The 25,964-nt window shown below is 33.4% G+C and overlaps 6 protein-coding genes across 7 annotated transcripts; 3 read left to right on the forward strand and 3 right to left on the reverse strand.

Annotated features, from left to right (window-relative positions):
* Nucleotides 1–44: 44 nt before the first annotated feature.
* Nucleotides 45–3,872, reverse strand: LOC139106648 (FK506-binding protein 15). The gene is made up of 12 exons (XM_070663590.1): nucleotides 3,486–3,872; nucleotides 3,213–3,380; nucleotides 2,614–3,133; nucleotides 2,330–2,542; nucleotides 2,202–2,237; nucleotides 1,947–2,129; nucleotides 1,700–1,876; nucleotides 1,413–1,629; nucleotides 770–1,005; nucleotides 543–677; nucleotides 341–469; nucleotides 45–215 (listed from the first exon to the last, which is right to left on the reverse strand). Exons 1-12 carry the CDS (start codon nucleotides 3,563–3,565, stop codon nucleotides 141–143), a joined length of 2,169 nt encoding a protein of 722 aa, XP_070519691.1. The 5' UTR covers nucleotides 3,566–3,872; the 3' UTR covers nucleotides 45–140.
* Nucleotides 3,873–3,880: 8 nt separating this feature from the next.
* LOC139106647 (golgin subfamily A member 2) lies at nucleotides 3,881–8,621 on the forward strand. Its single transcript, XM_070663587.1, has 13 exons — nucleotides 3,881–4,061; nucleotides 4,354–4,440; nucleotides 4,510–5,055; nucleotides 5,151–5,346; nucleotides 5,454–5,619; nucleotides 5,718–5,859; nucleotides 5,932–6,111; nucleotides 6,237–6,455; nucleotides 6,523–6,708; nucleotides 6,834–7,085; nucleotides 7,217–7,538; nucleotides 7,649–7,855; nucleotides 8,228–8,621. The coding sequence occupies exons 1-13, from the start codon at nucleotides 4,017–4,019 to the stop codon at nucleotides 8,419–8,421; spliced, it is 2,742 nt and encodes a 913-aa protein (XP_070519688.1). The 5' UTR covers nucleotides 3,881–4,016; the 3' UTR covers nucleotides 8,422–8,621.
* A 137-nt stretch (nucleotides 8,622–8,758) lies between these two features.
* Nucleotides 8,759–9,749, reverse strand: LOC139106653 (ribosomal protein L35). Its single transcript, XM_070663596.1, has 3 exons — nucleotides 9,649–9,749; nucleotides 9,165–9,301; nucleotides 8,759–9,029 (listed from the first exon to the last, which is right to left on the reverse strand). The coding sequence occupies exons 1-3, from the start codon at nucleotides 9,649–9,651 to the stop codon at nucleotides 8,798–8,800; spliced, it is 372 nt and encodes a 123-aa protein (XP_070519697.1). The 5' UTR covers nucleotides 9,652–9,749; the 3' UTR covers nucleotides 8,759–8,797.
* Nucleotides 9,750–9,860: 111 nt separating this feature from the next.
* Crim (QVR superfamily protein crim) lies at nucleotides 9,861–11,125 on the forward strand. The gene is made up of 3 exons (XM_070663595.1): nucleotides 9,861–10,051; nucleotides 10,154–10,288; nucleotides 10,402–11,125. Exons 1-3 carry the CDS (start codon nucleotides 9,997–9,999, stop codon nucleotides 10,680–10,682), a joined length of 471 nt encoding a protein of 156 aa, XP_070519696.1. The 5' UTR covers nucleotides 9,861–9,996; the 3' UTR covers nucleotides 10,683–11,125.
* Nucleotides 11,126–11,533: 408 nt separating this feature from the next.
* Ubc6 (ubiquitin conjugating enzyme 6) lies at nucleotides 11,534–15,908 on the forward strand. Of its 2 annotated transcripts, none has more exons than XM_070663593.1 (4): nucleotides 11,534–12,351; nucleotides 12,805–12,885; nucleotides 13,157–13,361; nucleotides 15,111–15,908. In XM_070663593.1, the coding sequence occupies exons 1-4, from the start codon at nucleotides 12,308–12,310 to the stop codon at nucleotides 15,264–15,266; spliced, it is 486 nt and encodes a 161-aa protein (XP_070519694.1). In that variant the 5' UTR covers nucleotides 11,534–12,307; the 3' UTR covers nucleotides 15,267–15,908. The 2 variants fall into 2 exon arrangements, with proteins under 2 accessions (XP_070519694.1, XP_070519695.1); XM_070663594.1 differs by lacking the exon at nucleotides 15,111–15,908 and adding an exon at nucleotides 14,274–14,723 and having other exon boundaries at nucleotides 11,551–12,351.
* A 179-nt stretch (nucleotides 15,909–16,087) lies between these two features.
* LOC139106650 (inhibitor of growth protein 1) lies at nucleotides 16,088–17,940 on the reverse strand. Its single transcript, XM_070663592.1, has 3 exons — nucleotides 17,554–17,940; nucleotides 17,261–17,464; nucleotides 16,088–17,179 (listed from the first exon to the last, which is right to left on the reverse strand). The coding sequence occupies exons 1-3, from the start codon at nucleotides 17,687–17,689 to the stop codon at nucleotides 16,599–16,601; spliced, it is 921 nt and encodes a 306-aa protein (XP_070519693.1). The 5' UTR covers nucleotides 17,690–17,940; the 3' UTR covers nucleotides 16,088–16,598.
* Between the last annotated feature and the right edge of the window lie 8,024 nt (nucleotides 17,941–25,964).

Consider the following 25,964-nt stretch of genomic DNA (forward strand, 5'->3'; position numbering starts at 1 on the left):
TTACAAATATATTTGTAATAAAAACATCTTTAAATGTACGAAAGTTCTATTATTTTTTTCGGTTTATTAAGAATAAAAAATATTGTATACATTCTTTTAGACAGAAATAATAATGAATTAAAAATCGATCAATGCTAAGATTAGTCATCGCTGTCAACTTCATCTATGCCTTCAGATGGAACAGGCGGTGGTTCGTTTTCAAATATAGGCATAAGCTAAAAATAAATTTTAAAAAATTATTTTTATATAAAACACGTGTAAGAATTTTTAAAAGTATATTAATATATATATGAAGCGTCTATATATTTTGTTAAAACAAATTTTAATCTAAACATAATACCGGTTTCTCAATATGTTCCTCAATTCTTGATGTTTCATTTTGACTACTAGTTTTAATAATTGTACAGTCCGCTCTAGATTCTCTAGCCTCTTCATCAGAGTCTTCATATAATACTTGTAAAGTAATATGCTAAATATAAAATTTTTAATTTATATTATAATACCATAATAAGTATGATATTTATTTTATATATATTATTTACCTTTATTGTGTTTGCTATAGTTGATCTTACATAATCAAAGGATAATTCAGAATGCGATTCACTCGCAAGTTTTTCTAATAAAGTATGGTATGTTTTATTCATAATTTGTTTAATTTCCTTGTTCTTTTTCTCAACCTAAAATAATCGAAGAATATATTGATTTGATAAAGAATAAAATTTACAATTTTTAAATATATATTTTTTTTATTTAAAAATATAATTATTACGTCTTTTTGTCTAGAAGATACTATGTCCGCTTGGAGAAGGTCTTCTCTACGATACTCAGAAAGTTTGTTTTCTAAACTGATGTTTTCTTCTTTATACCGTGCAATCGTTTTTTCGGCTACGTCTAAGACTTCTTTGGTTCTCTTTAATTCATTATTTGTATCAGTTAATCTTGCTTCTAATTCTTGAAGCTTTTTATTTAAATTTTCATTAATTTGTAACAATGATTTTTTTTCGTCTGTAACATAATTTAATAATGCAATTATTAAATGCATAAGTTATGCACACTGAAAAGCAGATATAACATCTGCTGCGACGAGCGGCGACGGCGGCTGGCGTACGTGATTTTCTCTTCTCTCAGCCGCCGAGTGCGGAAAGGTGTAGTAGGCCGCGTTCCCTTTCAGTCCTTTGTAACCGGTGCTCCGCAACCATCTACGCGCGCACTTCGTGTGAGATTCTACGCACATCACGCCAAGATCACGTACGCTAGCCGCCGTCGTTGCACCACGAATGCCATTTCTGACGGTGAGTGTACCAGTATAACGTTATTAATTATTACATATTGGTCGCGTGCAGCAGAAAATTTACATCGTAACTATCAGAAATCTTCTTCGCGCTAATTATATTATAGTTTTATGTTATTACCTTTCGATATTTTTAAATCATTTTCTAAAGAACTTATTCTGTTCTGTATCTCGCAAGTTTTTTCATCTGAATCATTATTAGCGTTTTTTTGTAATTCGTTGTTTTTTATTTCTGTCTGAGATGCATTAAGACCTAAGAGCATTTTCCAAGACGAGATATCTAAAGTCCCTTTATCACTTGTTGGAGTTGTTGCATTTTGAAGTTCGAGTGCATGAAACTACAGATATGTAACAAATTAGTATTACCATTTATTATCTTTTATTTTTTTTTTTTACAGATATACTTACTTTATCTAATAGTTTTTGGACATTATCAGATATTTTTGACATTCCCATTCGTATTTCTGTGTTTGCTATCCTCGTTTCTGATAGAAGCATATTCGTTCCAGGATCCAGAACAGCTGGTATCGCACGATTTACCGTTTGCGACACAGGATACATCTGATTATCCATTACATAATGTCCCTAAAATGTTAATCATTTTTCACAATCATGTCGGTAAATTATAAAATATTATATATACAAAAAATCATACAGCAAAGTACGGAGAATTCCATTGTGGCGTTAATGGGGATGCAGCAAGTAATGGCTTATAAGTATTAGAATCTACAGAAAGCACATCAGCTTTAGGTTCCGCCGCTTTTGGAATGACCTTTTTTTCATGTGATGGATCATGAGACAAATTTTTCTTTTGCAAAGTACCATCTGACTGTTCAACCTAAAAAATAAGCAATATATTAGCGAAATAGAAATTTTATCTCCTCAAAAAAATTTGCAAAGTGTAACTAACCCTCTTGTGAGAAGGAGATTTGTGTGGCACATCATCCTACAAATTGATATTGCTTTTTTCAAACAAGAGTCAATAATTCATAAATTTTATTAAACTCTATAAATACTAAATATAAAAAATATTAATACCTCGGTGTCTTCAGAATCAGTTGTGGAATGTAAAGGTATTTTTGGTAAAATAGACTGACCCATTTTAGCCACTCTCGATATTATAGCTGCTTTTTCACTTGCTAAACTTTTAGGTAAAGATACTGGTAAAGTTTCTTCCTGAATTTGTATATCAATTATTTCTATTATCAGCATAATATATCTTTCTTTAGGAAATCCTGGACCTAAACTAATCTATGAAAAATAACTTAATGCAAATACATTGCTATATATGTATACCATTCTATAAAAATTTAATAAACTACCTGTTTACTAGGCGGTAAAAATAAAATTCTCTTCAAACCCTTGCCACTGCCGAGAAGAATTCTCTCCCAATTTTCATCCGTAGATATTTCTACAGTCATTGTTTGAGACATTGTAAAGTTTGTTTTAAAAGGCTGCACAATCTCAGAGCCAACAAAATATTTGATATATATTTTGTCTCCTTCCTTAGCAATCACATCATTATTACTTGGCATTAAATCTTGATACATTACAGTCTCTCCTTTCTCTTGTGTTGCAAAATAACGTGCTAATCCTACTTCAATTGCATACTCCAGATAACTTTCATTATTCTCAAACAAAATTGACCAGTTTTCATGGTTATTATCATAATAAGTGGCATAATTATTTGCTTGCACAGTATATACAAAGTCATGAGTTACTGTAGCAACAGATATAAATTCCTGTTTAGTTTTATACAAAATTAACTGATATACTTTTGTTGTTACATTGCCTGTCAATGCCATTCCAAGTTTCCCAACAGATGTGTATTGCCCATTTTGTCTAAAAAATTAATTATGTCTAATTAAATTGCATACACATTTTAAAAATAAATAAAATTATTGACAATTAATGCAATTACAATTTAAAAGCATGTATTGCTTTGGCTATCAATACATCTGTCTTAGTAGGTGATACAGTTTGCTGTATATTATATTGAATATTAGATTTTTTACGTTGTACTACTTGTTTAGCAGAATGCAATTCTGCAGTTTTCGATTGTAGTCCAAAAATAGCAGCTAGATTAGATCTGCAATTATAAGAATTATAACTATTATTTCTATTGCTGTCATTTAATACACACAACTTACTGCACTTTATGTGCAGTATTTGATAATACAAAAGCAACACATACCCTCCCGAGGGAACAAAGTCGGCTTCGTCGTCATCTCGAAAGATTTTGTCTAAATTGGGCAACTGATTTTGTGCGCTCATGGTTGCGATTCAACGCAGGCAACACGCCTCTCAATCGTATATTAACAAATCGACAAATTGCCATTCACATCAAATTTCACAGTCTAATAATTTTTTTCTCGGAAATCTAACTTGGTCGATTGATTCCCACACCATCGGCTACCTCGAATCACCGTCGACGACGCGTCGTCTACGGCTTCACACGGACGAGCCTCTGTATCTATCGCGTGGAAGCCGCGATTCCGAGTTGGACTCTCTGTCACAGAGTTCTAAGGAAATCCGCTACGAGCCACCACCGACTTCGATGGAGTGGGCATGATACACGTAGACGTGACAAAAGTACATAACCCTTTCTAGTTGACGTTGCGTGATAACCCTGCGGTATGCTTTTGACAATGTAACAATATTTCCGGCGATTCTGTACATCGACGTGATTTTCAGCGAGCTACCCGAGCACGGAAGCTGTCGCACAATGAATTTAAGTAAAAGGGAAAAACTGTTAACAGCGAAAAGAAGGGTAATTCCGCACTTGCAATCAACGCTGACAATTACTTTCGCAGCTGTCACGTCACGTCACGTCACATTCGGCATAATTTTCGTATAGATTAAATAACGACACATGCATTTTATCGACTCAATTAAGATAACGAAGCAAGTTACAATGACGTTAACTTGTTAGATGTTAAAATATATTGCAGTGTTAAAATATTTTACTAAATATATTTGCAACTAAAATTAGCACAGTACGATTTTATTTGTCAGTGAATTTGAATAAAGCTCTGCACAACTGTTTTTTTTTTTTTTTGCAGCTGAAGGAGTTTCAATTGCAAAAGAAATTGCAAGTTCAAGAGAACAAACAGCTGGACTCAAATACAGCAGACAAATCAATATCACAGGTAATTATTTAATAAGAATATAAAAAATGTATGTTTAAGAATATAATATTAAAAAATTATTTTTAATAGTGCCAAACAAGTTGCCAAACAACAGAGGTGGATAAGTTTTGTGAACCAAAAAATCAGAATGAAGCAAAGTATACAGAGACACAGAATCAAAAATATATAAATGATGCAGATACACATAAAGAAGACACTGTATTAAATTATTTTGACAGATCTAACTTTGATCCATCTGACAGTAAAGTTGTTATAAATAACAGTGAAGAAGTAGAAAAGAGTATCTTAACTAATTATCCAGCAAGTGCAACATTACATGAAAGTAATAATAAAAATGACACACAATTATGTCTTCAGTCGGATTCACAATCTACAGGAAGCAGTGGAAAATATAACTTAAATATTGCAACATCTAATGGACCATCAACAGCACAGAAAGAATACTTATTAGAAATGGCCTCAGAAGTTGCTCATGTCCTTACCAATGATGTAGACCACAGTGAGCCACATAGTTCATTTAATCTTGATTTGAAATGTCGTAATGAATTCTTAAATTCATGTTTGGAAGAGCAGAAGCAACTTGTAAATAATTTACATGTTCAAGTCAGTCGTTATGTAAGTATATTTTAGTACTATAGTTTCTGCATTTAATTTTATTGCTAATGTACATGCACAATAATAAATTGTTATTGTATGTAAAAATAAAATAGCACAGCAGAGTGGCTGAATTAGAAGGAATTCTAGCTATAAAGGATTCTGAGTTTGAAGCCAAACTCGTTCGCGAAGTAAATCCTTTAAAGGAACAATTACAAATACACACACAAACTACTGGTATTCTAATAGCAGAAAAAGCAGAGCTCACAGCAGCTCTAGCTCAAAGCCAGAAAACTGTGAAACAGAATTCAGGTTGGTTTTCTAATTTATACATATATATATAATTTATAAATATGTGCAATTTATTGTAAACCGGAAAATATTTATGCCGTTTTTATAATTAAATACTTACTGCTTAGATGAGATAGAAGAACTGAGTGGAAAATTCAAACATAGCCAATTTCGTATTAACGAGCTTGAAAAAGAGTTAGCTCAAACGAGGAATAATTCTACCGACACTCAGAAAAACGCTCAGCAAGTACAACAGGGTTATGACGAGCTCGAAAAGAAATACTGTGAACTTAGGTATTAGTCAGATATTAAATTGCTTATATTAGAGTCATTTAAATGTAATGAACACTGCGAAATTTCTATATTATAAAAATCCTTATTTTTATTTATAGGAAAGAAAAGGAAGATTTAGAGTTGGAAACATCGGAGTTAAAACAAAAGCTAAATTTAAAGAACAACGAATTTATTACTCTGCAACAGGAGTTCCAAGAAAAAGCAGCTTTACTTTCCTTAAATGAATTAAGAATACAACAGGTGTGTTGTAAGATTATTATTAAAAATTATAAAATTTTATCGTAAAACTAATGATAAATAAATCGTTTATAGCTAACTGATACGTCGCAAACATTGGAATCTCAGCATCAAACTGTAACAGTATTGGAACAGCAGTTAGCTCAAATGAGAGAAACTTTGAAGTTGGTGAATAACGAGAAAGACGAAGCCAGCAGACAATATCAAAATTATGTACGACAGTTAGATGCACAACAAGCAAAATTGCTTAATGAGGTATGTAAAAATATTTATACCGAGTATTTCAAACATATCGCTCCCGAAAACTATTATGTTTCTAATTTTCTACCCTGTATATAATTCGATTTGTAAAAATAGTTATTTATATTGAGTAATTGCAGGTTGAAAATGGACAGAAAACAATTAATGAATTAGAAAGTAGAGAAAAAAGTTATATACAACGTTTATCGAATTTGGAACAACAATTACAACATGAAAAAGAAAAAAATGAAGCTACACCTCCCACACAAGACCACAATGACGAAATAACCAATTTAATGAGAACTATTAAAGAGTTGACTGTACAACAAGAAAAACTTTATATCGCATTATCGGAAAGGGTAAAAATACAGGAAATAAATAAATAATTTAGTAAAAGAAATACTTTTTGACAACGTTTTTTTTTAGGATGCAGAAATTGAAATGTTAACGAAAGAAATACAAGAACTACGAGATACAAAAAATGATGGTGCTGATGTAACAAAATTAGTACAAGCCCTTGAAAGCGAAAAACTTGGTGCATCTAGAGCTGTTTCACAAAATCAACAATTGAAAGAACAATTAACTGAAATGGAAAATGCTTTTGTTACTCTTGTGAGTAATATTGCTATACACACAATATTTAATTAATATTATTATATCTTTAATTTGTTTTTAAAGTTATTTTATTTTATTATAAAATTTAATATTTTTTAAACTTATAATTATTCTTTTTCTAGAGTAATACAAAATTGGATTTAACAGAACAGCTTCAAGCTGAAAGAAATATTGGCCGAAAGTTAAACATAAGATTAAATACTGTTGAGACAGAAATGGATAATGTAAAAGAAAAATTAATGGAAAAAGAAACATTATTAGTAGAGTTAGAAAAAGAAAAATTGCAAAACGCTCAGATTACAGATCAAATGCAGCACTATCAAGCACAGTCTCATCATGCGCATACGTTGCAACAAGAATTGCAAAATGCTTTGGTAATTTTTGAATTTTTTAAATAATGAGTTTTAATTTATTTATAATTTACGTTTTTTGCGTAAGATCTATTATTTTATTTAGTTAAGTGCAATGTAATAATTTTAATTAATAATTGTAATTTATATCGTAGATATATATAGAACATTTGAAAAAAGAAAATGAAGAACTCTCAAAAAAATTAGAAAAAATCCAAGAGGAAACGCATTTAACCACAGATATTGTAAATGTTAATAGTGATCAATATATAATAGAGAACGAGCAAAATTCTAATGACGTAATAACGCAAGACTTACCACTGCCAGAAGATAAAAATACATTAAATCACACTGAGCCTATTACAAAATTAGAAATGAGATTTAAAGAAACAATGGAAAAAGTTGCTGAATTAACTGACGAAAAACAGAGATTGGAACATCTTGTTCTCCAACTCCAAAGTGAAACAGAAACTATCGGTAAGCTATATTACATTTAATTATGTATATGTACTCTATTTTCTAATTGTTGCAAATATTATTTAATTTGAAAAATATTAATTTCGATTAATGTATACTTATTTTTACAGGAGAGTACATTACTTTATATCGAAAGCAACGGGCGATTTTAGGAGAAAGATGGAAAGAAAGAGAAAACACTTTTCGCCAATTAGCAGAGCAACGTAATCAACAACAAGAACAGTTGCATAAATTAAAAATATTAGTTACCGAATTGCTTAAAAAACATCCCGAGACACTTATAAGTTCCACAGAAACTTGTAAGGATTGTTATAAAGGTATATTTTCTTATATTTAGCTTTATTTCTTTTTTAACAGTACTTAAACTTTTAATTATTTTGAGATAAATATACTTTCTTTTAATTATATGTATATCTAAGAGCAGATACGGCGTTTTCTGCGGCGATAGCGGCTAGCGTATGTAACCCTAGGCGGCAGAGGCAAGAGATAAAAGAACGAGGGAAAAATCAGTCATCGGCAATCTGGCCGGCGCGGTATATAATTCATGCGGCGGCACATGTGAAACTCCACGCACACAACGCTAAAGTCGCGTTTGCTAGCTGCCGTCGCCGCAGCAAACGTCATATCTGCTTTTCAGTGTACATACCTATGTAGAAAAAGGAAATTTATTTATATATGTGTATTTATAGATATAAATGTCGACAATACTACACTCTCTGAAAATGAAAATCACGAATCTGAGGAATTACCATTAATTGAAGATAAAACTGCATCGGATATTCTTGATCTTCTCACGGAAATCAAAGACTGTAAAGATGCATGTATTACAGAACCTAATTTTCACCCATGCCCATGGTGCTCAGGAAAGCTAATCACCGTGTAATCATGAATAATAAATTTACTTAATCTTTGTTATAATAAAATTATCGCGCGATATTAGTTATATAGTATAATGACGACTGTATATAGTGTTCTTAAGCTTTTTTAAATTTCTGTATCTATTTCTTGTAAAAACGTGAACATAACATTTTTATCCAAGGGAGACTTATCTACCTTATAAATACACAGTGCCTTGAATAATTTTGTAGCTAGCCTATTTTTGTTTCTCTCACGCTTACTCGTTAACAGGAGTGAGGTTATGAATATTCGTTAACGGGAGTGAGTTTATAAGTACTCGTTAACAGGAGTGAGGTTATGAATAAACACAAATAAACCTTCAATATTTTAATGAATTTTTTTATTTTGAATAATTAAAAACACTATGCTTTCAAAGCATACTTTCTCTGCGGGAATGCGGAGTGCTTGCGTACTTCCTTCAGAGTTTTTCTGCTACGTTGGTAAGGAGTAAGAACGCGGCGTAGAGCTCTCGTTTTCTTGGGCCTTAAGTCAAGAGGCTTGTACTTTTTATTCTTATAGAATAAACGTAGATTTTCCTTTTGCTTCTGGTGCATAATAATATACACTCGCGCAATAGCCTTCCTTACAACACGACTGGAATAAAGAGGATTAAAAGATTCGTAGAATACGATTTTGTGAAATACTTTAAACATGAATTAAATTAATTACTTGCATTATAAAAGAATCCTTGTAATTTATTATTGTAAATTACAAGGATTACAGACTTACATCTTGGACAGCTTTGATGCAGCTCCTCCAGTTACTTTGGCCACTCGTAAAGTAGTCAATTCTGTCTTAAGCTGCTCAAGCTGTTTCATCAGCTCCCGTTTATCTTTCGTTCTTAACTCCGAACACTTTACTTTCGCCTAAAATAAAATTGGCCTATGTTTTATGTACATTCACATATTGTATTTTAGTAGAGAAGTAAATTACTGCACGCATTGTGGATCATCTCTATTCGTAATTGACTTTAATTGTAACATTTTTACTAGAAAAGAAATACTTTTATTTTATAATTATACAATCATGACGCTAACGGCTTGAATAGCGCGAGGTTAGGTATTGCAAAACTATCTCGCGAGTAGAATTTGAAAATATTCGCAAATTATTTATTAAAATTACGGCATTTACACATTTTTTATCAAACAATCAAACCGCGTTAATCGTCGATGTTTAGAAAAAATTCGGATAATGATTTCACGTTTTCACTAACCATCTTGGACCGATTTTCTCGCAGCCAGGAAAGAAAACATGGAGGAACGAAGAAGAATTGCACCTCGCAAGAGCAAAGCGACCAACGTAATCATAGTGGCATTGCATGTTCCTATACTTCCACGAAATGAGACAAAGTGATTGGTTCTTTCTCATAGTTCATTATTTCGTTTCGTATCTGACCGAACGTTCATCTTTGGCAGCACCATATCCAACTACACTCCCTATTACTTCTTATGCGTATAATCCGATCATTGCACACCACTGTTTGTGTTCTCATGCTGTTATGTGTCAACAAAATCAATTAAAAGAAAATTCGAAATAAATTAACTATTCACGCATTAACAAGATGAAACAAATAATATTTTATACAATTTTTCTGTTAACCTTTTTGGCAAATCAAGGTACATCACGGTATTTTATTCGATTGACAATAGGGCGTGGCTTAATTTAAATCGTTACTGTTCCTACATTATTTCGAAGTAATAAGATTATTTTAATTGCAGGTGAGAGTTTATACTGTTACAGATGTAACAGTAATCACCCTGGATGTGGAACACCCTTAAACTGGTTTTATTATTGGGGAGAAACCTGCCCGGAATACGATGATAAATGTGTAAAAATTATTGAACGAAAAGGGGGTAATTATTATAACATCGTGCTCACTAGATACGATTTGTCAAAATTTTTATTAGCTTTTTAGACAATACGAAATGTACAAAGTCATATTTAAATAATTGTGTATTTTTTACAGCGGAAACAATTATTACTCGTGAATGCCTAAGCTCTGTACGCAGTTTTAGAACGGATATTCCTGCAGATCATTACGAGGGCTGTAGACCTGCTGCTAAAGACGTGCGATTAGGTCATTACGTCAATAACAGTATTCATCAATTGGATATTCACCGTGATTATTACGATGAAGTCACTTGGTGCTTTTGTTACTTTGATCATAGATGTAACAATGCAAAGGTTGCAACGATTTCGATATCGTTAATGAGTTTATTACTAGCTATACAATATTTCATATTTTAATCGTCAAGATCTAATTTTATGGAGATTTATCCATAAGGCTCTCCCATATACTTACATAATGCATAACGCTTATGTATAAAAAAATTGACCGGTTTATTCTTTAATATATTTACAGTATAGTCAATTTTTTATGCATATTCGTTAGACGTTATGCTAAAGTGTGTGTTTCCGTCCATATTATACTTATTAAGAGTTATTTCAACTTTAATTATAATTAATTTTAATATATTTCTTGGCTAGTTAAATTTACCGAACTTTTTTTAATCTTTTTAACAAAATGTATTTACATATATTATAGCTTATGTGAAGACTTTAAAGACATTGCAACATATTGCACAGCCTTTATTAATGTAATACTATCAATAATAGTAATAAGCAATGTAGATACATGTTTTATAAAAATTTTATACACATAAAATATAAATATATATGCTTTTGTATTACATATTGATTTATTGCGATTATTAATAGCAGGAAGATTCAGTTTAGATCATATATATATATATATATATATATGCTGTTTTTTAACGGATATTAAATTTATTAGATCTTATAAAAAAAGTCATTATTACCTGCTACGATTTTGTAACATTATATAAATTAATTTATTAATTGAAAGTTTATCGAAAGCCTATTTCTTGCCTCTCGAATCCATAGACTTACAAAGATTAAAGATGTGTATTTCAGTGAACTGAACGCAGTCAATAAATACCCGCCTATATTATTTCTGGAAAAACAAAAAACTGATTGGCTGAGACTTCACTCGTGGTACTTCGGTGAGGTCATCTTGTGCACGGCACAAAAGGTTTTTTCGCATCCCCACCGTACTAACCGCTGTCCAGCTGACGAGGTGACGAGTGATCGTCATTGTCGTCGTCGTCGTCGTCGTCGTCGTCGTCGTAATTGCAGTAGCAAAGCGGAATCGAATTCGTGCGTCCTTATACTGATATCGCGGGATAAGAAGGCGGCCTTCACGGGCGCGACAAGAGAAAAAGGCAAAGGACGAGAGTGAATAACAGCCTTTCTCTTTCTCACTCTTACTCGCTCTCTCTCTCTCTCTCTCTCTCTTTCGTTCTATCGAGCATTCTCCCTCTACCACGATTTTCACCTCCTCCTGCCTCACGATCTCATTCTCGCTCGCTCGCTCGTAAACGTCGTAAATCCGGAGTCTCCCGTAAAGAATAACCCTTGTACTAATTGCGCGTGAAAGAAAGAGAGAATCTAGTGCGTGCTACGTAAATTTGATACGTGTCGGACAAAAGTGCGTACGAGTGTCGTGATTGTCGTTGGATCTGTCGCGCAGATAGACGAGGCGCGCAAGGTGCGGAAGAGGAAAGAGGTCGTCGACGCCATCGTCGCCGTCACCATCGACACTATCGGTAGTCATTGTTACCGTCGTTGCTGTTGCTGTCTATTTCCGCTCCTATCAGTCGCGCAGGAAAAGTGAAAGAAGAAGAAAAAGCGAAACGGAGAAAGAGAGAGAGAAAGAGAGAAAGAAGAACTCACACAACACACACACACATCAAGCGCGCGCCCGCGCGCGCACCAGGGATAGAAAGAGTTGCGCGAGAGCGCAATCGGCCATCATCGTTTGTAAAAGTTAACGAGGAGCTCATTCGCAAGGGATGTCCACCCCCGCGAGGAGGAGATTGATGAGGGATTTTAAGAGGTACTTGGCGCACGACAATACTTACGTGTGTTCGCCCATTAATGATCCATTTGCCTATTTGTCCGTCCGTCCCTCCATCTATATGTTTAATCGCTCTCTCATGAATCTCAGCATGACGCCATTGCATGTGCAGCAGCTCCTAGTGCGCCCGAATTTACTTGACTCTCCTCCCGTTCCGCGGAGATGAAAATCTCGCGCACGACAATGATTGTCGTATCTTTCTCGCGAACGTCAGCCGCCATTTATTATTAGAAACGCGTTCCGCAATATGTTCCTTTTGCATTTGTTTGCTACCGACTACCTCCCCTCCTTCTCTATCTAACTTAATAAAACAAATTGTTCTTCACCCGATATCGATGGTCCATACGTTACCCTAGCTTTCATGTACTGTTTTATATGCTGCTTCACTGTCGTTTGCAAGATAAGGTTTTAACAGTGGGTGTTTATCTAAAGATTACAGGAGGATCCTCCAACTGGAGTGTCAGGTGCTCCAACAGACAATAATATTATGATATGGAATGCAGTTATATTTGGGTAAGATAGCATAAATTGCATTTAATATTTATTCCTTTACAATGCAAACCTTAAAAAAATATTATCTTCAATCAGAAATGTGTCTACATAAGTTTAAGAAAAGCTAGATCTTCTGTAAAGTTTGCTTATAAAGAAATTAAAAATATATAATTTTGTGTTTCAAGTTTTGAAAAGATAAAATGAGATTTAATATATATATATATTTTTTTTTCTTTGTTTAATATTAAGTGTATTAAAGTTTTTTATAGAAAGATGTTTGTGCATGTTTCAGACCACATGATACTCCCTTTGAAGATGGCACATTTAAACTTACAATAGAATTTACAGAAGAATACCCAAACAAACCCCCCACAGTGAGATTCGTTAGTAAAATGTTTCATCCTAACGTATATGCGGATGGTGGAATATGTCTGGATATACTTCAAAATCGTTGGAGTCCTACTTACGACGTCTCAGCCATCTTAACATCTATACAGGTAACGTTATCTGTTCTTTTTTTCATTACAAAATATATTTTGATGTTTTTTACTGTTCCTTCTTGGCGTTCCAAACGGTCAAGAACTGAAATAATAGTTAATTGAATGAATTAATACCTCAGGGACAATATATATTCACAAATAATGCTTTTGATGGATTTCTACTATAAAGAGGTTTTTTCTTTTCTTTTTTCTCATTAATTTAATACATGTCTTATCATTATTGAAAAAATATATATTACATTTTAAAATAAAGAAAAATATCCCGTTTTAATACTGCATAATAGAGACACAAAGTTACAGGTTAGAATCACGATCTGATATAATTGAGCACCTAATATTTATGCAACTAGTATACATGTTATTTTGTAATATACATAATTATATTCCAAGTCTTGGAAAAATTAAAAATTTGCATGGCAATTTATATTTTTATATAAATAAAATATGAAGATTTTAAAGATCATAATTTTATTATTTTTTATTACGTTTTGAGATATGTGTTATTCGTTGTGTTGTCTCTTTTTCAAAACTATCGTTTATACGTTTGTGAAACGTCGCTTCCAAGAAATCTCCGTTGCGATAAAAATTTGAAGGGATCATTCATTTTGTCTTAACAGCGGTTGCAATTCAGCAAAGTCTAATCACACGATTCTACTTAAAACTTATTCGTGTATAGCATTTGCATATATCTTTATCTATGGAACTAATTTTGATTATTCATTGATATACACCTTTGATTTTTTTTTATTAATTAGAGAATGAACAAGTAGAAGAAAAAAAAAAAAAAAAGAAAAGCAGATTGTCCTTTCTCTCATATTAATTTACGAACGTGGCCATGCACTTTATCAAAAATTATAACGACAAAATTATCTTCCAAAGCATAATTAAGTACGACTTATGTGATTGCAGTCGCTGTTAAGTGACCCGAACCCGAATTCACCTGCCAACTCAATGGCAGCGCAACTGTACAAAGAGAATCGACGCGAGTACGAGAAACGAGTGAAGGCTTGCGTGGAGCAGAGTTTTGTGGATTAGTCGCGGGCGTTAACGCGATGCTGCTGTCGCGGCATCAGTCAGCCACCAACAGCCATCAGATACAAGAGAGAAGAACGTGCTGCAGCCTTACTAAGGAGCTAACGTTGAAGAGAAAAACGAAAGAAACAGGAAAACAAACCTAGCATGTTTCTTCCTCAAAGTTCTATCGAACTACCACAACAATGTGCAACGTTAGACCGAGTTTTTACGATGTTGAATAATAAATTATTATAAAATTGCGTATTTATTTATTTCGAATATCTGATGATACGTGAAATTAGTTACTATATTAAATGTTAGAGTATAAAAAAAGAATACTTGGCTTGTCTTTTTGTTTTCTTTAATTCCTTTTTTTCTTTTCTCTACGAAAGTATCCTGTCTTGAGCGACGTAAAATTGTACTTTGATTGAATTCTAATACTCGAATGTTATGTACAAACATTCATTTGCGCACACAACACACATAAGCACGCGCGCGCGAAAATATATATACATAATAATAATAATAAATGAATAATTTCACTTTGTAGTATAATTGTAACCTGATGTTCACTTTCCATAAGCTAGAGACCTTTTAGTCCTGTTTGTACTTACGTATACATTCGAGTTTTTTTTAATTATTTATTTTTATTTATTTTTTTATTTTTATTGCAAGTTTAAGACTATTTAAAATAATAGTCTGAAGAAATTTGTCAACTATTTTGTGTTACAGTCTCTTTTGGATGAACCGAATCCTAACTCGCCAGCCAACTCTTTAGCGGCGCAATTGTATCAAGAGAACAAACGGGAATACGAGAAACGAGTGGCTACTGTAGTCGAACAGTCTTGGCTGAATTTCCAAGAGAGTCACACGGAAGATCCCCGCTGACATTAAGCAAGCTGTTCGCAACCCATAAGAGATCTCCGTCACAGCTTCTTTATAAAAGTTGTCCCCGTATTATATACGTAATGGTAATTCGGTTGACACGTTTCGTTGGAGCTGTATATGTTGTTTGTAATACCCGTAATACTTTGTGCCGAACATTCCGTATGTTAATTCACAGTTTGTAGAACGTGAGAGATGGCGAGAGAAATTCATACGACTATCACTTTATAAAAAACAAAAAAAGTTCCCCGCGTATATATATATATATATATATACCGTCTCGTTCTTATGACTATCTTGTTAGTTATCCCTCGTGCAAGAGAATAAAACAAATAAATAAATGCCCGTATAGTGTTTCGCCATACATTATTCTATGCAAGTAAGTAAGATAGCACTTACTATTTTACAAGTATAGACAAGCTTGCGAAAAATACAATTACAGTAGATTTGAAAGTTTATAAGTTGCTTCTGGAAAGTCTACTTTCACCACGTAACAATGAAAAAATATAAGAAGATAGTAAAACATTTTTCTTTCTTGTTTGACTTGGTACTTACTAATAGAAAATCATGCTTGTATCGGATTGTAAATGAATGTCATAGTATCAAATTAATAAATTTTGCAAGAAATTACAATGTGTTTATGAATTTATGTTAACATATCTTTTTTTAAATACTGTTTTCCTCATATAAATTTCCCATTTTATACATTTTTATGGCATGTAAAACGTTTATTTTATTTTAATTCTGATTTATAATTATTTACATATTGTTATTTTTTATTTACATTTACGTTATACAGTCTATCGCATATATACGCATGTATCTTAAATTTTTTTTTTTTTTATTTCTTAGACTGCCTTGCTTTTATGAAGATACCTTGTTCGGTATCTTATCTTAATATAACAAATAAGTATTTAATTAATATCAAAGAAGATATTAATGAAGAAAATGCATTTAAATATAAATTTGTGTCTTATTTAATATTAATAGTTTATATTATGTTATATGTACAATCGCAAATATCACATATATACTTATTCTTTTTTATTTTTTAATTTAAACGCATAAAAAAAATATATACTAATTATTATTATCTGATTTTAAATAATTATTTTTAAAAGTTATGAAAGAAGAAAAAAAAACTTTCTTTTTTTAAATTTTAATAGAATAAATGTAAACTTGATTTATTAAATGGAGATGTGATGAGTAATTACGCTATGGATATTTAAAGACCTCAGCTAATGGGTTAAAACTCGAAATTAAAATTTATCAAAGTTTCGATCAAATCAAATTAAGTTTTGCGAAATATTTAAGTTTTTTACCGCTGTATCCTCTCTATGATTTTTCTTCCTTTTCCTTATTGTATCTTTCCAATTCTTTAAGAAATTGTGCCTTAGGTTTCATGACATTAGGACGATCGCCACGACATTTAGGACAAAACCATTTACCTTTAGGTTTAGTAGTCAAGGAAACACAAGAGAAATGGAACCATTCTATGGGGCATAGGTCATTGTCACAAAGGATCATTTCGCCATATGATATTTGATCACACAGACAATAAGTCGGTTCATCTGGATCTATAGCGAGATCATCTTCTGGTGGTGGGGGAGTATCCTCGCGATGATGATTCTGTTGACTGCCTTGTCGAGATTTCCGTTTTTTCTTTTTACCGGTAGCCGCTGCAGTATTCTTTTTCTGATTTCCATTGCTCGTATTAGATAACGCGGAAGATCTTGTTTCGGTCATTCCTATCATCATGTCCATAGAATGAGTTGATTCTATCAAAGTTTCGGTTCTTGTTCTTCGAGCACGTTTTGGCTGACGTTCTGCGTTATTTGCCTGACTTGCGTTATTCGAATTACTGTTAACATTCGATTCACGTACCGATTCCGAATTATCTTGCTCTTTTCCAAAATCTATAATATGTATAATCAAAGTTACAGTATCATAGAATAAATATAAAAAAATTAATTTAATAAACATATCAAATATCTTACCTAAATTTCGATAATCTACGTCAAGCTGTCTGGATTTATTCTCTATAAGATCTTGAACTTGTTGTACAATCTGTAATTTCTCATCTCCTATTTCTTGTGCCGCTATCAAAGCTTGCTGAACTCTCATTAAGGCTCGTCTTTTAACAACAGGATCCTGATCATTTCGTAGTACTTCCTGCTGCTGATCCACTTCGTGCAAGTATGCTAAAAATAAAAATAATTAAAGAAAAATAAAAATTAAGCAATAAATAAAAGCTAAATAGATTGAATGAACTTTAAGAATTGGAGTTTACTTTGACAAGTGGCATCCAGCTCGCGAAGACGGGAAACATATCTTTGCAAGTCATTGGGCAGATTTTCCACGCAGTCTAAATAATTTTCAATATACGTCGCCGAATAAAGTGCTTCAACCACCGCTTGATTAAGCATCGTTACGTCGCTTTTTATCTATTCCTTTCGAACGTTCCTAGCCTAACCACAACAGACAATATCTAGTTGTCGTTCCCTTGAAATCTCTCACTATCTCAATGCACATTTAACCGCGAGGTCCTTTTTCTTTTATTTTACTTTCCATCCGCACTAACTTAGAGTTTCTTTCTTTTCTAACAAGATTAGAGAAAAATAACGTCTAAACCAGCGCAGCTAGTTCAGGGACTCCAGGGTCTACAGAAATGATCACAACAACCTCTGGCGGCCGGTCGTGAACTACGTATCGTTATTCGAACATATGTTATCGCGAAAATATAGACAATATCAATAAAATTATAATATTCGTAATTAGCAGGATTGTTCGCAGAGCGCTATATAGCGAGTTTTTAAAATATGAATAAAAATTAAATTTTTTATAAAGGCGGTAAAAGGTACAGCTCGTAAAAAGTACAGGTGCAATTAGCACGCAAGCAGTATTAGTATATTGGATTTTTTTTTAATACTCGTGAATTTAGATTGCAAATAAAAAAAATTCACATAATGGTTATCAAACTTATCAAATGCAAATTTGCCAACGTGCAAATAAATCAAATTGTACATATAGCTGGCTGATACCATAGTTTCATTTCTCATATGTCATATTACCTTCAGTTAAACATTTTTATTAAAGACTTTACAGCAAATGCATTTTAAATATCTGTTGCTGCTTAGTCCCATTATTCGTGATTATGGTAAAATATTATCAAAAATTAATTTTATTAAAATATATATCGATTTTCTAATTATTCGTTCTAAACCTATTTTATTTAAATATTGAAATTTATCAGCATTTAATTATCTTATCAATATTTCGCTGATAGAGTGAAATACGTAAATGTTTTACCAGTTGCTTGCAAAAACAAGCATATCAGCAGCCAAAATCAAACGAAGAGTTCGTTGATATCAAGTTTTTATTATCATTACTTATCGATGTTATCTATTGCTGTAAATTTTATCAGTAAGATTAATTAATCTCCGAAAAATAAATTTGAAAGTAGTTCTACTTATATTACATGTGAGTAAAATATACATATAAGATTATATAATTAAGAATAGTTTCAATAAATATATAATTAAGTTAACTATAATAATTGACAATTTTAATTTTAATTTAAATTCAATCTTTAAATTTAAATATAATATCAAAAAGATATGTACATATATAATGTATATATAAAATATAATAGCGTGAAAAAATTAATTATTTATTACGCAATTAAACATTTATCCGTTCTACAATCGTCGTTATTAAAACAGATAACAAAGAAAAGTTATTAAAACCCATAACATTTTATTTAAAGTCTCTTTAAACTCCCTTCAAGTCCTTGTCTATTTTTCATCGTTTTAAAATGATTTAAGCAACTTTACACGAAAGGCTGGGACGACCCTAAAAAATCCCTCTATTGAACGGAAAATCGCGAAGATGTGGGTTAATCGACGAAATATTCATCCTTTTTCATAGGCCCTCAAATTTTTTTTCGCCGACACTACCGAAATCCGAAAGCGGCGTTAAGGCGCAGAACAATGCGTGACTTGCGCCTTGTAGGGACACCGGGGAGCGTTTTGATGAATGACAGGAAGTCGAAGAGAACCGGAGGAAATTCTATTCAGCGATTAATTGTTACGCCATTACAGCTTGAGCCATCAAGCGGTCTCTCGCGGCTCTCAATAAGTTAAATTGAGTGTGAATAATATTCGGAGCTGCAGGCCCCTCGCCGATGGAGGATTCGCGCGCGCCTTAATGTCTCTTTCCCTCGTTTAGACCCGCCGCATTCTCTAACACGCTGATATCTCGGGATCTCTGGCTTTCTTCCCTCAGTACGGTGATCTTTAATTGATCGTTAAAAGAGTCTTAACTCACTTCGTCGACGACTGTTTCGCGAATAAAGCTGATTCCTCTCAATTTTAGTTCTTCTCAATTTTACCCCTTCTCGTTACCGAAAGGCATCGATAGATTTCATGCACGAATTAATTTGACCGTGGTACATTTCTAAAATTGTAGATAAGCATGTTCGGGGTTTCGCATATTTACGTGCCGGTTAAAAAAAAAGGAAGAAAAAATTTAAGTAAATATAATATAGAACACAAAAATGCAAGATTTTTGTTGCTAAATATTGCAACCGCAGCTGTTATCTTTTCTAGATTAAGGTGCGAGCTTCAGTTTTCGTAAAAATTACGACGTTACACCTTGGATTTTTAATGCACCGGCATACCAAGAATTCCGTATTCACTGGAAGCACGCTCACTTTAATTAATTGTTGAAGGAGGATTTTAATTTACTCGCGTGTTAAATATTTCGAGAATGAAATAACTCCTCGACTCCGATCTTTCGTAAAACGTAGGAAAGTTATTCAAATTATTCTCACCTCTGTAAGATTATTATGATTTAATAAAGATACGTTTGTCGCGCGTTCGGGAATTGAATGAATTTTCCTCGTAATGTAAAATAGATGATACAGTGTTACTTGTAAGATTCACCCGTCGTCGTAATTAGCGTCGCTTAATGAAGGCTGCACAATGATGTTATTTTAATCGCGAGAGTGAAGTAGACAAGTGATAACAGTCCGTCCTTTCGATGGGAGTAATTAAGAAAATTGCATCAATTTCTCAGCATTTCAAACGCGCAACTGTCTTTAGAAGACGGCGTTTTCTGTGCCTCGATGATATTTATTCGTCAAAAGCGAATCGCTATTTCCTTCCATTTTCTTAGAGTTGCTAATTAAATGATTGTTATCCTTCGTTTTTATGCATCGGGAAATACAGTTATTTGCTAATTTCATTGCTCACCATGAAAGAAAATTCTGTCGAAACGTTTTCGCAGCAAATGTCTCAATTTGTTAATTAATTAGTGTAATGTAACGATTCCCGTGATGCCCTATTCCGCAGTAAATGCTATTTGAATTTAAAAATAAAGAAATAAAAAAAAAGGGATTTTAAAAATATCTAGAAAGATAGTTTATATTAAAATATATATTCAAAACGAATGTAACGCAATTCGTAAGATGTTCAACAATCCTTTACACCGGCGTTAATCTATAGTATAGGATTCGTCTTGGATTCGCCGGAACACCGGGCTTCCCACATTAATTAATTAATCCGCGTTCTAATCGAACTTCGTTGTTTAGTGAACCGCGACTTCCAACATCGTTCACGATTTCAGTGATCACCTTTTATCGTATACAGGTCCTCATCTCTTTCCCTTTCTCTCTCTCTCTCTTTCTTTCTCTTTCTAATTTCGCAAAAACAAAGAGATAGATTATCGCTCGCGCGACAGTTAACGTATTTATTAAAATATTTATAACAAATCTAATATTTAATCAATTACTTTCGACCGTCGATTTTCTGCGAATTTAAAATCAACAATTCAATTAAGTCTGTAAAATTAATTATCCGCAAAACCAGATGATTTCGGCTGGAACGTTAACATTCGTGGTCATAGAATTTATATGACTGACGATAATTTTTAGTTAATTTAAACGTTGAATTTATTTATTATGTTATTTCTTTATTAGACAAGCTGCAGTACTTTCTCAGCCGTGGGATTTCTTTATCCAGAAGGTCGTCTTTTGCCTCGCGATATTATTCTTATATCTTCACGGTTTCAATGTTACTCCCGGGGAGCCATCTCTCTCGTGAGATATGCATGCTATATGCAAACCTATGTATTATTTCAGTATTCCATACTGCGCAATATTGTGTCAAAAACGAGTGAATCTTTAATACGCCGCGTCATAAATCTCGCATTCCGTTTCGTCTACATCTCACATCCCGTGGCCGTTTACACGCCATACGTTATTTACGCCTATACAGCGCAGTGCTCTCTGCCCTTTCAATATTCCCTTAACAATGTTTCCTCTATAAATTCCATAACACTATCGGCTTCCTGATGCTACTCATATTTTTCCCATTGCATTGCGTATTATTAAATTAACGTATACTTATCGCGCCATACTTTAATTTCTTTTTTCATTTTTATTTTTATTTTTTTTTATTAGTTATTAATACGATAGCGCTAGCACACAGTTTTTCCAAACATATTAACGAGATATCCATTATTCTGCTACGTTTGGGCAACGTTAAAAATATGTTGCACCAATTTTTTTAAAAGTGTCACTTTAACTTTTTATTTCGAAGAGCTAAAAACGTTCGTTGTGGTCACGATAAATTCTTTTCGACTATCAGATATTATCAGATCGATTTGTTGTGAGAGTTTAAAACTTTGAAACGGCCAAACTTAAAAAAAAAAAAGAATGCAAAATTTTGACGACATCCTAAAATACACCTATGTCATAAATGTTGCTTAGCCTACACTTGTATTTTTTTTTCTTTTTTTACTTTTAAATCAACTTTAATCGCGGTATCTCGTGCATAATTTTTACGTATTCTCTTCATTTTCCTTTTTTCTCGCCAAGGTGCATGCATATACAAATATTATTCTAGTCTGCGCGACTCATAAGTATCGAATCGAGAATGACTGAATCCGTCAGGGATTTGTTTTTCCGAGCGCATGTAAAGGATATGGATGCATGAAAGCAGTAAATACCACGGTAGACGTATCCGCACGCTGGTCCCATCTATCTGATCGAGATCCTGCAATCCTTTGATCCCATTCGGATTCGAAGTTCACGGCCTAAGAGAGTGCTCGCGAGATAAGTTAAAAAAAGTATTGGATCTGTCATTGGCTTTTCATTATTCCAACGATATAATAAATAACGCGACACGCAATACATGTTAATGCATCGATGAACATTTTCGCGCTACAAAATTTTATTATTAATATCGGACTCGTAATGATGACGCTTGCAAAATATTATAAGCATCAAGAGTTTAAATTATTCATTACCTCACCATTCTATGTTAATACAAAATGATAGAGCTCTTGAAAAATATACTTTTTTTCAAACAATCCATTTACGTCTGAATATGGACCGTAATTACGTGCGTTATTTTTATTATTATTCTTTTTTTTACTTTTCAAATTCTTCACTCGCCATTTGGTGACGCCGTTGACTTCCCAGTCAATGCGTCGCAAAACTTGGCAAAACTGGGAAGTAAATATTAAAAATACGACATTCATTTCTATTCTCGCGGATGCATAGACTCGTAGAATCTTGTCGAAACTTTTCTCGCAATCTCGAGGAGCAAGTACTATGGGCCGACAGCTACCATCTGCTACACCCACAATATTATTCTCGTAAAATTTTTATCAGAAGCACGTCGAACATCATGGTCCGCCGCCACTTGAACGCGTGTTGCACTTAAAACGTCTGAGACGTAACCGCGACGTCCGAAATTTGCAATGCGATATTAATTTCGCGGTAAGATCGCAGGCCTCTCGTGTGCGTTATCTCGGTAATAATATCTTTGTCTTAACGATACGATAATCTAAGAATTTCGAAGAGATTCTCGCGTAAACCTTGCCATAAGATTTATTTTTCAAATCATTTTGTAACAGCTTACTGCAAATCTCGTGGATTTTTTTTTTCGCTACGTGCAAGATAAATATTACTACGTGATATAACTGCATTAAGTAATTGCGTTAGATCGCAAGCGAATTAGTGGGGAATTTAAAACCGTATTTTTTTTTTCCCTCCTATTTTTTTTACTGCGGGATTTGTTTCATCGCATGCACGCCACTTGGAAAATGTCGAATTCATACGATATAGAAATATACGAAATGGGACTCGCGAGAACTCGTCCGAAATATGCAAAATAGAATTTTCTAGCGCGACGGGTCGGAGAGATGCGAATATTTCTGCACGTACACAAGAGTTCAAATTATCCTAAAATTACACCAGCACTGCGTCCCCGTATATTTTGCATCGCGCTTCCTCCTCGTACGTCGCGTTGATTACATTTTATGCAGCTCTCTCACGATCATAATGCACGTTGCATTACGGTGGCATTTAGTGTATCTCCAAAGATCGCGCGGTAATTATAACTGCCACTGCATTTTAAAACCCCTTTGCAAGATTCGCTTTATTAGACCTATTAGGGATTGTGTGTTACCAAATGACACATTTTATTGTAGCACATAAAACGAATGTAACGCGCGCTGTCTCGCGAATAAAATCGCGACGAAAAAACTTTAATAATTTCTCCGCCCGACTTTGTGACGTTATTAATGCAGACAAATCAGCTGACAAATGTTGAAATAGTTTTGTATCATTTCGTACGGTTGAAAATTCCGACGAAAAAGAAGCTGGAATAAATGTTTTACGTTTCGTTTTATTTTATTTTGATTTTTCTCAATAATTTATACCGCAAAATCGAAGAAAAAGCGTTATGTACGTCACATATATGAAGTACACTCATATATTAATCTATTATTTAAATTATTTTATTCCTTAGTATAAAATAATTCTTAACAACAGGTGACAGGTTTCATAATGTTATTCGTTGGGGGGGTGTACGTACTAAAAAAGACCCGTGTGTTGTTATTTAGTTATATCGTCGTCATTGTGCTAATTTTTTACGACGTTAGTTAGTGCCGAAGCGTGTTAGCATGTCCATAGAATAATATTAATGACCCTTCATGAGGCTCGTGATAATGAATCATAGAGACGAAGGTGGCTCGTCGACGTTGTACAAGAAGAAGGGAGGTGGCTAAGATTTGAGAATAATTAGCAATATTTTTTGTACGCTATTCATGACAATGTAAAATGACCAGCCTGCCTCTCGCTTGACGTCAAATAATGACAGATGTAACAGGAATAATTAAGCGGGAGCTACGTCCACGAGTAAAAGGGTGAACATTTCGCGTAGTAAATGTGTTTTTGACGTAAAAATGCAAAAACGTTGGTCTCCTAAGTGCGTTTTGTTCTTCCACGGACTGTCACAAGGTACGACATTAAAGCTTCTATTAATGTCCTCGTAATTCCTCACAAATATTTTCGAATCAACGATTTTCAAGCTCCTATCTCCGGACGGGTATGTGCTTATTCCTCCTTTGAATCTATCTGTCGTCCGCAGTTTCCCCCATTTTTAATTGAATTTTTTCTCTCACGGGGGAAGTAATTTATCCTTTTTATCTCTGAGCAGAATCGCGGATTCCAATTGAAAGAAAGTTGAACTAGTGTCTTCCCCAGATGACTGGTCGGTCACCAGGGGTGCTCCGAAACACGATAAGGTTAATACCTCAAAATCATTATCAGAGCCCCGAGCGTTTAACGTCACGCGAAAAAATGAGCGTTCGTGTTTAAGCGAAATACATTTAAAGAGAATTGCTTGACCGCTTGTAATAATTCAGTATCATATTTTTGTTCAATTTAATATTACAGTATGCCTTGCAATGCTCTACTGCTTCTGCCAACAAATTGACGACCCGTAATAAATCTTTATCAATATATTTATTTCAAGTACCTTTAAAAATCTCAATTCTACTTATCTTAAATAAGATCTTATATAAAGTATTACAACACAATAATTTCTGTCGCATATTCTGCGCGTATATTATTAGCTTTACTTTTACAAAATGCACATTTAATATTAAATTGAGTAACTTAATTTATTCGTTTAAAGACAATTTCGTTTATGGACGTAAAAATTAAATTATTATTTTGTTTCTGTATTGCTTTAATGGTTTCACGTTTCTAGATTAAACATTATAATCTTTTTAAGTGAGTCAATCACTTATTTTAAATATATGATTATCTCGGCGAGTAAGACAGTTTCATGGATAAAGTGTGTGAACGACTTTTTGGAATTCGGGATGGGCACGAGTTTGCGGCAGTTCAGTTACTGAAAACGAAAAGGGAACCGCGAATGGACTCGCGCACCGGATGAAAAATGAGCCGCGGAACAATACGAAATCGGCGAAATGAATTAAACGTGCGCGGGGGAGTCCTTTTTCCCGGACAATGGCCATTTCCGCGACGTTCGCGAGGAATTAGGGCGAAAAAAAGATAAAAAGTACTCGCGGCAATGGTTATCTGCTAATAAACCACGCGTGTCATTATTGCATACGGTTCGATTTAATTATTAACAACTTAAGAGAGCACCTTATTTAATTGTACATATATGTAAAAATTAAAATAAAAAAAAAAACCCCAAACAAGACGAGATATTTTAAATATCGTCGGGAGTTCACTCAATTCCACGTATAATGTTTAATCGGGGCGTATTTTAGTATTACATACGATGATTTGACTTAAAGTATTTAAGTTCTAAGCCGCCGCAGTGCACGCGTGATACGTGGAAAATGAAAATCCACCTCGGTGTGCGAGTTACGGTGTGT

Source organism: Cardiocondyla obscurior, linkage group LG11 (assembly GCF_019399895.1).
Source record: "Cardiocondyla obscurior isolate alpha-2009 linkage group LG11, Cobs3.1, whole genome shotgun sequence".
Taxonomy (NCBI): domain Eukaryota; kingdom Metazoa; phylum Arthropoda; class Insecta; order Hymenoptera; family Formicidae; genus Cardiocondyla; species Cardiocondyla obscurior.